At 46.7% G+C, this 16,220-nt stretch overlaps 1 protein-coding gene across 1 annotated transcript in view; it reads right to left on the bottom strand.

The window, feature by feature from the left end:
- Etfdh (electron-transferring-flavoprotein dehydrogenase) overlaps window positions 1-16,220 on the bottom strand; it is a gene marked incomplete in the record, with an annotated part of 26,192 nt that overhangs the window by 3,877 nt on the left and 6,095 nt on the right. The window contains 9 exon segments of the mRNA XM_005400964.2: window positions 375-540; window positions 2,321-2,464; window positions 3,539-3,679; window positions 5,197-5,343; window positions 8,858-8,935; window positions 11,374-11,492; window positions 12,697-12,778; window positions 14,328-14,557; window positions 14,916-15,056. Coding sequence (XP_005401021.2) covers window positions 375-540; window positions 2,321-2,464; window positions 3,539-3,679; window positions 5,197-5,343; window positions 8,858-8,935; window positions 11,374-11,492; window positions 12,697-12,778; window positions 14,328-14,557; window positions 14,916-15,056 — 1,248 coding nt within the window.

Genomic DNA, 16,220 nt, shown 5'->3' with positions numbered 1-16,220 from the left:
GGGACGCTGGCCGGGAGGGGGCCACCTGCCCGCCTTTGGGGGTTTTGGGGGGCAGTGCTAGGAACTGCACCCCGGACCTCCACGCGGAGCTGCATCCCCAGCTCCCCCAACCGCCTTTTGAAAAAGCAATTCGAGAGCTGTCCGGGTGAGCCGCAAACTCATGACCCTCCTGCCTCAGCCTCCAGAGCGCGAGGGCCACAGGCGGCGGCCACCACGCCCGCCCCGCCTGCCTCCAAGTCCCGTCACCCTAGTACAGTCTGCGTTGTGTACCGCACGCGCCGCAGCACTGTAACGGGGCGCACGCAGAACAGAACTTTCAATGCCGACTGCGGCAGTCCCACCCGACCCTCTGACCTCCCGTAGGCACGTCCTACCTGTCTGTGACTGCAGATCTGCAGCAGTCAGTTGATTAAAGATCGCTTCTGCTGCCAGACTGCCGCTCTTCATGGCCGTGTGCGTGCCTTTGATCTTGGGCACGTTCAGGAACCCAGGGCTGCAGCCGATCAGTAAGCCGCCGGGAAAGGTGAGCTTTGGGATGGACTGAGGGAACGGAGGTTCAGAACATTTGTCAGCGCGCGCGGAGCAAAGCCGCGGCCCCCAGACCAAGCCCTCAGAGCTCTGCGGAAAGGAAGGGGGCTCGGCTGGTCCCTTCCTCCCCGGAGAGGGTCTCTGCTACTCCGGAACCGATCTGCGTGGGTCAGACTGAAGATCGAAGCGGTCGCGTATGTGAAGTGAAATGATTTCTAAGCTTCATTTATTTTGGCGGTCCCGGTTGAGCCCAGGGCCTGCACGGGAGCACCGGCCCTTCGTCCTTCATGGAGACGGCGTCCTGCGGGCTGTGCCGGCAGTGCTGCACGGGCTGGGGCTCCCACGCTCGCCCAGACCGCCTCCATCCACCTGTCTGCGTCCAGCTGGACATCCTCAGACCAGAATGACTGAACCCTAAACTGTGGTTTTTGCTTCTGCTGTATGCACCCCAGAAAGACACATCTTACGAAGGGTTCTACCTACCCGTTTTGTTTGTTCTGTATCTAGGGATGGAACCTGTGATCTAATAATGGCATTACTGCAACTAAGTACTATTCTAAACAATATGCTTTAACTTAATAAACTGACTTTCCAAAACCAATTTTAAGAGTCATTTATAGTGCACATTTCTGATTGTTTTTGGTACCGGGACTTGAACTCAGGACCTTGCTCTTGCCAGGCAGGCATTATGCCGCTGAGTTATATCCCTGGCCCCAAAACAATGTTTTTAAATGTAAATATGTATCACTGCACATACTTCATACGGTAAATTACATAGAGTGAGACTGATGCCAACATTACAGACAGTACCCAGACATGTGCAGTAAGGCCTGCAGACAGTTATGCCTTCAATAAACACATCTAGTAAATCAAGTAACTGCCCTTCAGAGGGACGCAACCCACCGCGAAGTAATGCCATAGCAGAACTTAGGGGCAATGCTAGTTTAAGATTTCAGTAGTTATAAGAGTGCAATTTTATGTTATGAATTGCTGTTATAGAACTTCACTTTCATATTGTCATCACCCTATTTTCCTATGGTATATATATACTTTTTTTTTTTTTTTTGAGACAGGGTCTCACTATGTACTCCAGGCTGACCATGAACTTGCTTTATGCTCCAAACTCACAGCATCCTCCTGCCTCAGCCTCCCAAGTGCTGGAATTATAGGTGTGCCCCTTTACATCCCTGGCTTGCCTGTTACTTTTGTAACATATTCGTTTAAAAATCGAATTTCTAAAATAGTCCTACATTCCTAGAACATTAGAGACTGAAGGGATTATTACAGATGGCCTCTTCAGGGCAGAGGTAAAAGCACAGCCCCAAATCGTCTGGCATCACTTGCAGAGCCGGCTTTTAGACCATCTTCCTGCCTGTACCAATTTCTACAACTGCACATGTGAGATTTACTCCGAACTGAAACAGAGGCCACCTAAAAGAGGACCGTACTACTAGTCGGAATTAGACAAACCATGTGGAAAACTAAATTTGCCTTTGCCTGTCCGCACAGTTCAGGAGAAGGGGAAATATTCTGAATCACGCAGGTTTTATTTTCTGGTTAAAAACAAACCAACAAAGAGCTCACAAATTTATCTCAAGATCAACGTAGTCCTAAAACTACCTAAAATTTATGGTGTGATTTAGTTACTAGTGTATACAGTTTTATAAATACTAGGTAATTTAATTCTACCAACTTTGTTCGTGTGGGTAACTTCCTATTCTTTACTACATTGATGACACTTTCAATTCTAACCTTATCCCACGAAAAGTAAGGACTCAGCCCCAGGAGTCACCTGCAAGCCGCCTTCGTTGAGAGCCCTGGCCCCGTAGGCGATCCTCTTGCCGCCCTCCAGGGTGGGCGCGACGCTGGGGTGGTGCTTCCACCGCTGGAACTCTCGGAAGGGACTCAGGTACGGGTTCTGGTAGTCCAGGCCCACCTTAAAAGGTTACATTTAAAACCGACACATTTATACAGCTAGACATTTTAGCTTCAAATTAAACCACGCTAAAATGTGAATACTTATCAGGAAATGTGTGCATTAAATTTCTTACACAGTACTTGATGAAGCAGACATAGCAAGGCAAATTTAAATACACTACAGAAAAATCTATGTGTGAAAGAAAAGATAAACAAAAGGACACTATGTGTTTATAATCAATAAAAGTTAAAAAAATTTACAATTTTTTGGTGTTTTGGCAAACAAACAAAAAAAAATCAAAAAATTACAGGGTCTTGCTCTGTAGTTCAGGCTGGCCTTGAACTATGTGGCCCAGGCTGGCCTGCAACTCACAGTAACTGGCAGTTCTCCCACCTCAGCCTCCTGGGTAGCAGGATTATAGGCATCTACCACCACACCTGGGTCCAAAACTTCAGAACATATTACCATATGCTGTGAAAATCAAAATAGGAATTTAAAAAGCCTGTGTAGGAGTTGGGTGTGGTGGAACATCTCTATTATAATCCCAGCAGAGAGGCTGAGGCAGGAGGATTCCATGGCTTCGAGGCCAGCCTGGATTATATAGGAAGGCTTTATCTCAAAAAATGTGTATGTGTCTCAGATTGTGTTTTTGCAAAAGGAGATGTGGTATTTTATTATACATTTAGTAACTATAGAAATAAACTAGAAATCTATATTATAAGACTGCTATGGCAAAAATGAAAATGAATGTAAATCACAGTTACGAAGAAAGAGGACACGAAACCACGGGGTACCTTCTCCGAGAAGGCCCAAGCGCAGGAATGAACCAGCACAGCCCTTTCCTGGTTTTTCACAAACACACCGAAGGTTGTGCCCTGAACGCCGACCAGAGGTGGAAACCCCAGCGCGGCCCACACTGAGCGCGCCCCGAGACGGCCCCCGTGGCCCAGCGAGCTCGAGGGCGCGCCGGCACAGCCCGAGCACTGCGCACGGACGGATGGGGAAGCAGCCTCCCCGAGGCTTTCCACGCGCTCCGCCCGGGCCCTGCTTTCTCAGCCCGGGGACGTGCGCCCCGCACAGTGCTCGACCTACCACGAAGCCCAGGGCCACGAGGGGCTCGCCTTCGTTCAGGTGGTAGAGGAAGGAGCCCCCGTACGTGTGTCTGTCCAGCGGCCAGCCCACGGTGTGGTCCACCCGCCCGGGCCGCCACTTCTTCTCGTCCACGAGCCACAGCTGCAAAACAAAGAGTCCACGGCACAGGTTACACGTGAGAAGAGGTTCACAGAGCGCTCTGCCGGGAGGGCGCTTCCGGTGCCAGGCGGGGTCCCTCCCCCACCGCACGGTTACAGCCGTGTGCGTGCTGCACACCTGCGCTCCGTCACTTTACAGGGCTGCTTCTGGAAACCCATGTACTCCGCCTGCCCCCACCTTTTACAATAAAAGCAAATGGCTCATTTTCAGATTAGTAGGTTTTAGATTTTAAACAACTTTTGTCTGAAATATTATATAAAAATCAGAGAATATACACAATCTACCAAAACAAGCCTGTATTTGTATTATAATGAATTTGACTGTATACAGCATTTGCACTTGAGATTTAACCTTAAAAAACCATTAGTGGGGACTGAACCAAGAGCCTCTGCACTGAGCTACCTACAGACCCTGGCCCTTTCTGTAAATTTTGAGACGAGGTTTCAGTAAATTGCTAAGCTGCAGATGAACTGGGCTTGAACTTGCAATCCTCCTGCCTCAGCCTCATAGAGTGCTGGGATTACAGGCACTGCCATGACGGCTGGCAAAGTACTTTAAGCACGGATGTACTTTTTGGCGCTGGGGACTGAGCCCAGGGTCTGACGGGCCAGGCAAGGGCTCCACCACCGAGATACCCTTGGTCCTTAGGAGTAATTTTTTAAAAAGGTTATAAGGAAAATTTAACAGCCTAAGATTTAGGAAATAGACTAAAGAATAGATAACTGAGAAAATACACAAAATTTAATCCAATTAAAATTTGGATTACAACTAAATACACTGTGCTGAGTATTTCATAAACTAAATTATCTACATACTTCAATTTTATTTATTTATTTTTGGGGTTTACTTTCTTTTTGTTTTGAGACAGGGTCTCACTATGTAGCCCAGACTGGTCTCAAACTTGTGGCAATCCTAAGTGCTGGGGTTATAGGTGTGCACCACACCAGCCACATTACAGTTTTAGGTAAACATTTCTGTAGGGTCTGGCCATCCACAGATAGCATGTAGATAATAGGCCCAGTGCCACCAGGCAGATAGCACTGCTCTGTAAAAAGAACAGCAGTTTGGATATTTTCCAGTTCAAGACTCATTGCAAAATGCCGGGCATGGTGGCGCATGCCTGTAATCCCAGCACTTGGGAGGCTGAGGCAGGAGGATCGTTGCAAGTTCCAGACTAACCTGGTCTACAAAGTGAGCTCAAGGCCTAGCTGAACTGCATAGTGAGACCCCGTCTCGAAAAGACAAAAAAAAAAAGCAAAAGACTCACTGCAAGCACCATTTGATAAAACAATTCCAAAATGCAGAAATAACCTAATAATTTGATTAATAGTATTTCTTACCCTCTTAAAAAATATTATCAAATTTTTTTAGTTATAATGAGCATTTCAAGTTAGTGAAACATGTAACTGTAAAATTAATTCACAATTATAAATTACATGACAATAAGAACTAGTTCATGTTCTATCTTTCAAAATAAAAATTGTAACAAATCAGGGTACCTCCTTCAGCCCAATCCCATAGGTCTGGGGTTCGCAGTCAGCCCTCAGATCGAACTTCTTGTAGAGCTGCTTGGCCAGGTGTCCGTGGCAACCCTCTGCGAAGACCGTGACTTTGGCGTGCAGTTCCAACCCTCTCTCGAATGTGGTCTAAAAAGCAAAACCGCGTCAAGCGGCGGCGTCTGACCGCTTAAAGCGCGCGCGCAGCCGGTCGGCCTCACGCTGAGCTCGGACTCAGGCGCAGAGACGGCGCGGGCACAGGCGGCGCGGGCACGCAGTGGGAGCTGGACGAGCGCGGCTGCGGCGGGTCTGCGCGCACGGTGACGCGCCGACGGGCGGGCGGACGAGGCGCTCGGAGGAGCCTGCCCGCGGTGGAAACCGGCCCCTGGTGCGGGCTTTCCAGCCTTACCGTCCGAGGCCCAGAGCACCGTCCTGTGACTCACGCCGGAACGTTTCTACAAATTACACAGTGGCGACTGGCTGTTCACACCCTTTCAACACACTTGCTTTCCCGGTCCGTCACGCCCGCTGGGCACGGCGCTGTGCCCGCTCCACCCTCCCGGCCTCCACAGCCAGCGGGGCTGCCCGTCCCTTCCCACCACCTCTGCTGCTCATCTGCTGGGGCTGGAGGTTTGCACGGGAAGCCGCGCGACACTGCCTGTGTCTCACTCCGCAGCGCGCCTCCTTCCCCGCACTCTCCCGTCCAACCCACAGCGCTGTGAAGCTGAAGCGCTCTCCCCGCCACGGGAGAGCGACAGGGAGCACCTTGCGCTCTTCTGTTCGGAATGTGTTTTGCATCTAGGTCTGGCACACGTAGGTACTCAGTAAGGGTACTGAGGCTGGGTGTGGTGGCCCATACCTACAATCCCAGCACTCTGGGAGGCTGAGGCAGGACGATCCAAGTTCAGTCCTAGCCTGGGCAACTGACAGACCCTGTCTTAAACTGAAAAATGCGAAGGGCTGGGGATGAGGCCCAGTGTGAAGGCCGTGGGTTTAATCCCCAGACTGGAAGGAAAAGGTCACTGAATAAAAACTCGGAACCAGCAGAAGCTTCTCTTATGAAAGATAATATTCCCGGTGTTTTTCTAGTCCTCTCTCCATGTACGTATGCAGATATACGTTCATACAACTTGTACGTTTACACTGACATGTAAACACAGTGTAATTGTTTTCACATTATAAAGTCATCTGCCTAAAGCAATATACACCAAATAAAGCCTGAATAGGGTCCCATAATTTTTCAGCCAAGTTTCAACAGGGAACAGTAAGAGTGTCTCATTGTTTCTACACGGCTCGGATGGAATACCCTTGTTGCTGAATACTTCCAGTGCAAATGTGAGAATTACTTCGTCACTCACTGAGCGCCTTTGGTCACGGAGTTCGCCTGTCTTTCAGGTGTTTATCAGGAGCTTGTTCTCCCCGTGAACCGAGTCTCGTGTCACACATATGCACACACGGAGGTACCCGGGATCAAGTGGGGGAAGACAGAGCGGACCCGCGGGCTGCCCAGAGCCGCGCAGCCCACTGCCAGGCTGGGAGCACTGGGTGCAGCAAGGTACCCCGCGCGGCACGGCCACCGGAACCCTTCACTTTCTCCACTTCCGGCCGGGGATACAGCTCAGCGGCGTAAGCGCCGGCACGGCAAGCGCAGGTCCTGAGTTCTATTCCCGGTACCAAAAAAATTAAATAAATAAATAAAAGGAGGGCTGGGGGTACAGATCAGTGGCAAAGTGCCTGCCTGGCAAGCCTGAGGTCATGAGTTCGATTCCCAGTACCAAACAAAAAACAAAAACCAATTATCTCCACTTCAACGTGTGCTACTGAAGAACTCTTTTAAAAACTTACACTTGGGACTTAAGTGCTAAGACCTCGCCGTACTCCTGTTGCTGAGGCCAGTTCACTTCTAAGCTGCTCCCCACCGTCAGGGCTCAAGTGCTTCTGCCTCGGCCTCCCAGGTAGCTGGGTCTACGCTGTGCACTCCCAGGCCCAGCATGTTCTGTGTTTCTGTATGAACTTAGTACACTAAATATGTTTTTACAAACAGGACAGAACACACACACAAAATCTCAAGTGAGGCCACGCAAAAAATTACGTATCAAAGCAGAGGAGTGCGTGAATTTTGCTGTGACAGTAAGGAAGGTATTTCTAAACTATAACCTTTATAAATTTTATGACTAATTATTGACTAATGACTAATTATTATTTTACGACTAATTAATTGTCACAACACGGAAACAACCTTCTCTGACCATCGTGAGACGCCTCGGGCTGCCCGGGCTCTGGTGCCCCCTGCAGCGCGCCTGGCCTCACTGCGCCGGACGAGCTGGCGAGGGCCGACTCGGCAGCTCTGCCTCCTGCCTCTGAGCAGGAAGTAGTAAGCACAGGGGACCCGAGGGGCGGCCTAGGTTCTTAATTCTGCCCATGCGTGGCGGAGAAGGACGCACCCTGATCACTTCCTGAGGCCCTGATATGCACCTGGCACTGGGCCAGGCCCCGAGTACCCTAACAGCCCTCTCCTCAGGAAGCTTATGATCTAGCTGGGACATCAGATAATGAACAAAGAAACAGGCAATTCAGTAAGATTTAATTCGTGTTTCTTTTTTATTATAAAAAAGCAAGTAACTTCTGTGTCCTAAGGAATGTCACAGGTGAGTGCTATATATTCTCATGGCTTTTTTCACAGATCCACAAATACAAATTGTGAAAACCTGAAAACTATTCAGACTGACCTTTTTTTTTTTGAGACAGGGTTTTGCTACGCAGTGCAGGCTGGCCTTGAACTCACTTTGTAGCCCAGGCTGATGAACTCACAGCAATCCTCTTGCCTCAGCCTCCCCAGTGCTAGGATTACAGGCGTGCACCATCGTACCTGACTTCAGGCTGACATTTTGAATGAAACGAAGGTAATGAGTTTTATATCAACCCAAAGACCTTTAAAATCAGGTCAAAGTCTATCAGTATTTGCCTACAAATAAGATGATCCTTTTTCACAGGAACGAAAACTGTGAAGGTCAAACTGCAGCGCGCTAGTGACAAATAACATGTCTGCATTTAATTCTATTTAAACGGGATGTAAAAGCTTGATTATCTCACTGAAACAAAATTTGACTGTTTATATGACTGTGTGTGGTACTGGGGATAAAACCCAGGACCTTCACACTGAGCTACATCCCCAGCTCTTTTTATTTTGAGACAAGGTTTGCGAAGTTGTCCTGGCAGAATTCAAACTTGTGATTCTCCTGCCTCAGCCTCCCATAGTGCTGGGATTATAGGAGTCTGCCACACCTGTCTAAACAATTATTCTTAAACATGTTGTCTGAAGCAGACTGAGCTCAAAATTGCTTCCATATTTTTTAATAATGAGAGAAAAATTCTCTATTCTAAAATCCACATACTATACAGTTTGTAGCAAGACCTAAAAGAGTCTCAGTGGGTTCTTTCTGTCTTTGTCAGTTTACTAAACATACAACTATTGAAAGACAATGACCTTGCCAGGTGATGCACGCCTGTAATCCCAGCACTCTGGTAGGCTGAGGCGGGAGGATCATTGCAAGTTTGAGACCAGCCTGGGCTACAAAGTGAGCTCAAGGCCAGCCTGAACTGCATAGTGAAACTCTGTCTCAAAAAGACCAAAAGAAAAAAAAAAAAGAAAAAAGACAATTACCTTTGGGGCACCATCTTTTTGTATTCCTACATCGTTTGTGGCAATTCCTTTTACACTACCATCGTCATGGTATAGCACCTGAAAATGATAAAAACTTATTACTATCAGCTCCACCCATACTGACCCTGACATGGAACAGGTTTCATAGGAAGGCACCGCGCTTCTCCAGATAACAGGAGTACAGGCTTTGACATATTCAGGCTGAAGTGAGATAAGCCTTTCAGGTGGCCCCTTCCGACGGCAGCGGCTGAAAATGAAAGCAGGGCAGGACCCTGATGAGCCCGAGGGCGGGGACCAGAGCGGGGCTACAGGAGCAGGGCTCTCTCAGACCGCACATCCCGTCCGCGCGTCGGAAATCAAGCCTGCGACAAACGAAGGGCCCGCATGGGAATGGAAGAAGTGTCAGGAGCATCTGCGTCTCGAGCTGAGAATCCTCAAAATATAAGACCACATGAAACAAGAGGCTGATGCCCGCAGAGTGCTGATTACAGAGTACTTCTGGAAGAAGAAAAGGAAACGCGTAATTGTGAAGAGGAGCAACGGCAATGCTTTTTAACCGGGTCGTGCTTCCTCTCGGGAGGAAGCGCTCTGCGTAGAAGGTGCGCACAGTAACGGACACTGGAAACAAAGCAGGGGCGTGAAGAGGCGGGACCGGGCCGCGGCAGTGGGCAGAAAAAGGAAGCACCGCAGCGCGTCTGTGCGGCTCAGCACCGGAGAAGCGGCAAGCAGCAGTCATGTCCTAGTAATGATCGCCAAGAACCTGGCGAGAGAGGGTAGGAGAGGCCGTTCAGCGCACGCGTCTGCCCTCACGGTGCAAATCGTGGCTTCTGCACATCGCCTGCCCAGTCAAGCAGGTTTACGAAGGAGAAACGCAAAACGCTACAGGGCTCCAAAAACCCGAATCCTGTGTGGCTGAGCAAACAATTCAGAGCAGTACAGGCAACACGGGCACCTTGTGCTTTCGCTTCCACTGTCAGGACAAGAACACCTTTTAAAGCTTTTAATATTCTCTGGTGCCAAAGGCCAAAGATCACTGTCCCCCATCCCTCCACCTTTCTTTCAGTACCTCCTCTAGCTGGGAGCGCACGGTAGCACTTTCTCAGTCTTCCTGGGACATGTGGGAGACTTTGTTAAAAAGCTCACCACACCTCAAGCCAGCCCCACAGCCCAGCAATGGCTCTCAGGGGCGGGTTTCAGAGCCATGCTCTGCGCCAGGAGCACCTACCAGGGGCCCTCCTGGCTTCCGGTCTTGGTGGCAGTTTGGGCTAGCTGCCTGGCTCCAAGCTGTAACTTCTAATCAAAAACAAGCAAGCAGCAGGTGTGGCCTGTAATCCCAGCACTCGGGAGGCTGAGGCAGGAGGATCGCTGTGAGTTTTAAGACCCGCCTGGGCTACAAAGTGAGCTCAAGGCCAGCCTGAACTGCATAGCGAGACCCTGCCTCAGAAAGACAAAACAAATAAAAACAAAACCACCACAACAAAACAAACAAGCAAGCAAATGAACAAAGAAAAAGCAACTATTTTCTTTTAGGTGAAGATAATTAACAGTATATAACAGAGTCTATTTGCCTACCTATTTACAAGACTGAGATTTCTTTTCTGACTTGTGACATTTCTTTCTTGGTTTAATACCACTGAATAATAAACTTGTTTTGGCTGGGCATGGTGCGGCGCACACCTGTAATCCCAGCACTCAGGAGGCTGAGGCAGGAGGATCATTGTGAGTCTTGAGACCAGCCTGAACTGCACAGAAAGACCCTGTCTCAAAAAGACAAAAAATAAATAAACTTCTTTTATTCTTTTTTATAACTTATAAGTGGATTTTTCTGAGTTGGTAGATTTTATTTAATAATTTCCCCAAAGAAACAAAATGACAAGTGTAATATAGTTGCTGAAATGTTACTACTTTGAGAGAACTGAAAGAGCTTTGGAAGAAGTTTCCAGAATGAGGAAGGTGCTAGCCCTGCTCCACACTAGGCTTGAAGTGATCTCTGTATTTTGGGTATCACTCTAAAAAGGAGATAAAAAGAAATTGTGTTTGGAGGAGTGTGACAAGAACACTTAAGGAGCTTAAATTATATAATGCAGTAGCTGAAAGAAGTGAGAATATTCAGCCTGGGAAGGACAAACCCCAGAGTCAAGACGGGGAAGGACGAGCAGGACAACTGTAACTGGAAACCGTCCCGAGCAGGAGCCACAGACTCGTCGTGTACAGCGTGAGGCAGGACTCATTTCCACTCAGTACACGGGAGAGGCTGCCAACAGTCCACCAGGTCGTCCGTCAGGCAAGAGAAGGTCTTCATTCCCGTGGCGTTCAGTCCTAGCTGGAAAAGCACTCCTGGGTGCGCCAGAAGAAATTCAGCGCTCTCTGGATGAGATCATTTACGGTTCCTTCTAATCTTGTGATTCTAAAACAGCTTTTCTAAAATATTTTACTTCTGTAAAATTCTTGCTTTACTTTCAAATGCAGAAGAGTAACGTAAAATCTGCCACAAACATTAAATGAACTATACAAACCTCCGCAGCAGCATAGCCAGGGTAAACTTCAACGCCAAGGGCCTCAGCCTGTTCTCCCATCCAGCTCACTAAATGTCCCAGGCGCACAATGTAATTGCCGTGATTGTTCATTGGGAGACCTACAAACACAGGCTGGATTTGCAATTCTGACTTTATTGATGAAATATCTCAATTAAAATTCTAAATCAACATGTACTTCTATGTAAGTGTACATGCGACCCTGACTCTGAGTTTGCCTTATGCTGTTTACCACGCCCACACTCACCAGGGTTTTACTTCCCGCCCCTTCCTCCCCTCCCCCATCTCTTGGTCTCCTTCGCATTTGCGGAAGATCCTTGTTTCCTATTATCTTTCATGTGCTCTTTAAATTATGCATACTCTGGGCTTCTCATATAGGAGAAAAACCATGTGATGATACTTAAGCTTGTGTGTACGACTTATTTTTATTAACATTATGATTTCAAAATGTATCCATTTTCCTACAAACCACTGAAATTTGTTCCACTTTATGGCTTAGGACTCCATTGTGCATGAATAATTTTGTTTATCCGTTCACCTGTTGCTGGACACACAGCTCACTTCCAAGATTTAGCTATTACGGGTTGTGCTGCTATAAACACGGACATGACAGTATCACTGTAACCCGAGCCTGACTCTGCGGAAGATACCTAGAAGGGGACTCGCTGGGTCAAGTGGAATTTCTAGTGTTAGGTTTCTGAGGAATCTCCTAACTGATTTCCATAGTGTCATACTAGTTTATCTTCCCACATACAATTTACAAGGTTCCTTTTTCCATGCAGCCTCTCCACATTTATTATTTGATTTCTTGATGACGTCCATTCTTTCTGGAGTAAGATGGAATCTCAGTGTTTTGATTTGCATTTCTCTAATGGCCAGAGATGCTGAATATTTTTTCATGTACTTATCAGCCATTTGCACCTCTTTCTGAGAATTGTCTACTCTTTTCAAGTGCCCATTTTTTGAATGAGTCTTTCAGTTTTGGGAGTCTAATTTTTTTGAGTTATTTATATGTTCTAGGCATTAGTCCTGTCTGAGGAGCAGCTGGCAAATTTTTCTCATGTTGTAGGTTGTTTCTTCATCCTAGTGCTTGTTTCCTTTGCTGTGCACTGATTTATTAAATTTATTAAAATAAAAATTTAATTAAAACTAAGAACACTTCTAGTTCTACTTTCCCGTCAGTTAGGTGTATTACCGGGTAGATCCTTCAAATCTGTGAGCCTGTTTTCTCATCTAGAAATAAAGGAAGGGCAGTCCCCTCTAGCTGTAGAACTCCATGCTCTATGAATATTCATCACGCTGTACCTGGAAGAATTGGCACAGGGATTCTGTGTTTCTCTGTTAAAATTCCAAATCTGTCTTCTGTTACAGGAGTGTTAAGTGGAGCCTAGAACAGAAACAAAGAAAAGGTTTTAGTTCATATTTGTAAATATAAATTTTTAAAAACTTCAGTTTTCTCTGGAGACAATAGTGGAAAGTGAGCCCCTCCCCATTTTCTGTCTTTCCTTTGGGGATTTTGTAACTGTAAATCCTTTCTCTGTCTCTTTTCAAAGCTAAAAGTAAAACCCCTTGCCAGTTTAGCCCAGGAGCCTCTCTTTAGGGAGCCCTGGAGACATCTCTGAAACATAAGCATGCTGTGTGCCTGTCTCTGCAGAAGTCTGGCGGAAGTGCTTGGCTCCAAGATGAAACTTCCTGCTTGCTGAAAAAAAAACCGAGACATGTTCTTTTTCCTTTGGCTAAAGACATTACTGTGTTCGTAATGGACACTGCCCTCCCCCTTTTTCCAGTACTGGGGCCTGAACCCTGAGCCTTGCACATGCTAGGCGAGGGTTCTACCGCGGAGCTCAACGCCCTTTTCATCTGAGACAAAGTCTTGCTACGTTGCCCAGGCTGGACTTGCATTCGTGATCCTCCCCCTTCAGCCTCCCAAGTGCGCACCACTGTGGCTGGCAGGCACGCTAACGTGGTGACTGTGTCTGCTCCCTCCACCTCCTGGCCCTTCCACTTGCACAGGTCCACCTCCTCTTAGCACTGATCTTGTATTTTAAAGAGCACGACTTTTTTTTTCCCCGTAGTACCGGGAATTGAACTCACAACCCACACTTGCCAGGCAGGCGCTGTGTCGCTGAGCTAAATCCCCGGCTCCCAAGAGCATGACTTTTGGGAAGGAGACCACAGATGAAATCGTTACAGGTCGATTTACTTCATATGTAAAGAATACGGGTATTTATAAACGCTTGCATACTCTAGCCTTATCAAGAGCATGCAGACGCTGAATATTCTTATCCTGCAAATAGGACAGGTATCCTATAACTCACCTCATAGAAGAGAAAACTGAGAACACAAGAGTTTAACCAAGGTCCTACAAATTTCATTTGAAAGCAATGAAACTAGCACTTGGTCCTCTGAGTGTTGCACCCGTGGCTTTTCTGCTGAGGCCATGGGAAGTCACAGGGACTTATTTCTTCTGAAACTACATCACCCATTTTGGCTTCAGATACTGTACTGTCTCAGAAAATTCTACAAGCACTTTATTAAGAACCATGATACAAGGGCTGGGGATTTAGCTCAGGGGTGCAGCACCGGCCTGGTGAGTGTGAGCTCCTGAGTTCGACTCCTGGTATTCCCCCAAACAAAAACGAAAACAATGATACAGACACCCAAAGAACTATGCAAAGGTCTGCTCAAAATCACGTCTTCTCATAAATGCAGCAAATGCAACACACAGGATGTATTATGTAAAAATATGTTAACAGCTTAAATTGCAACTCTGATGAGTCAATCTTTTTTCAATTAAAAGTATATATACACATACATATATATAATATTACCCCATAAGAGACAGAATTACATGAGGAGCGTTTCTTCTACTATAGTAATTTGGGAAGAGAGCTAGAGCAAAGATGTGAGTCTGTATAAGGAGCAACTTCTCGTACCCCCTTCTCCTTCCAGTCTGGGAAGAGTTCTTTGAAAGCCCCTGGATCGAGGCAGGCTCCCGAGAGCGTGTGCGCGCCGATCTGAGCAGCCTTCTCCACCAGACACACGCGGATGTCCTTGTTGTGCTCCGCAGCCAGCTGCTTCAGCCGAACGGCGGCAGAGAGCCCCGCGGGGCCGGCGCCCACCACCACCACGTCCGCTTCCTCCGCGAATCTCTCCATGTTCACTCCTGGGAGGAAACAGCGTCACCAATAAATAAAATGACACAATAAATCACGCAGTGATTAACAAATTACCGCTAAGTTCCCCTCATGCTTTACGTAATGATGCTAGGTGTATTATTATAATGGTTTGATGTATTTGTAGGTTCTGTTTCAGTGCAAGTCTTATTTCCTTAAATCAACTTTTGGTTTTGAGGTTCACTGTTATAAATTTAGCGAATATCTACTTATGTAAATAGAAATATGCAATAAAACTGCTGAAGTATTATTAGATGCTTTTAAAATATCATGAACCATAAAATACCCCCTCACAAGACAATACGAAGTATTCAGGGAAGCCCTGACAGTTTGCGCACACTTACTCACCTTCCCATCGCCGGTCCTTGTCCCGGGGATACACAGTGTAGTGGGTAGTAATTCGAGGTATGACAGAAGTTGAAGACCATCTTGACGCACACAGAGGTAGAATGTTTTTCTTAATTTTTAAGATTTGAAGGCACTGATGTGCTGCAAAAAATTAGGAACATTATCATTTTAACAATTAGTTTTCCTCAGAGTAAACCAAAAAACAATATAAACTGAATCATTATTCACAATGAGTGACATACAGTCAATGGAAGTAGGTTATACTTTCTTAGATGAACAATTCAGTAGCCTTTTTCATAAAGTCTGCTCAATCGTAAATATTTTACCACCACCAAATAAACAAGAAATAAAAACAGATCCCAAACAGAGTACACATAGGGATGTGGTGTATGACAAAGGCGCCATTTCAAATCAGGGATAAGAGACTTGAACCTCATTTGGAAAAAAGCATACCTCACTCGTTCTGTCGGAATGAATTTCACTTGAACCGAGACTCTGGCAGAGTATGAACGAATGTAACGACATATTCGAGCATTCTCTTTCCTTTGAACGTGGGCTGGACCTACAAGTTCCTAACAAGTACAGCATTAAGGGGGGGGGGACTGTTAGCTCTATGGTACAGAATGTGGCAGATAACACACAAGTGATGGGGCTCACACCCTACTAGCGGGGCACACCGGTGCACGGACCCAGTACACTGAGGTTTACACCCTCCACTCACAACAAACCACAAGCTCAGATTGAGACCTTCTACAAGATGCCTGAAGGTGAAAATCCCAAGTGTCGGAATCAAGTCTGCAGTTTAAATAACAGTGTTCCATCAACGCTACTGTCGGTTTTGATGACAGTTTTGATCACCACGCTCGTGTGACATAAAAGGTGTACTGGAAGCCAGTACTCTCCAACCCGCCTGTGAGTCTAAGGTGATCTCTAAGGGGACGGCTGGGAGGGAAAAGAACTGAGATGTGCTACGTTTGCACCAACTCCTCACAATGAACGTAATCATTATGTGTTGCAAACGTACTATTTTTTTGTTTGTTTGTTTGTTTTTCTGCTGGTACCAGGAATCAAACTCAAGACCTTGCACTTGCCAGGCAGGCGCTGTGCCTCTGAGCTAAAACCCCAGCCCTGAAAACATACTATTAAAAACAATTAAAAAGAAAACCAAAAATTATTTCTGAATAAAAACGTAAAAGATTACAACATAAAATTAACTAAAAAAGAACTAAAACCATAACATCTTAGGAAAAAACAAAGCATAAGTCTTTGAGACCTCTGGCTAAGCAATGCTTCCTTTTTTTTTTT

Source organism: Chinchilla lanigera, unplaced genomic scaffold (genome assembly GCF_000276665.1).
Source record: "Chinchilla lanigera isolate Chin_1 unplaced genomic scaffold, ChiLan1.0 scaffold00070, whole genome shotgun sequence".
NCBI classification, from domain to species: domain Eukaryota; kingdom Metazoa; phylum Chordata; class Mammalia; order Rodentia; family Chinchillidae; genus Chinchilla; species Chinchilla lanigera.
The sequence above is the reverse complement of the archived record's forward strand: the minus strand, read 5'-3'. Positions and strand labels throughout refer to the sequence as shown.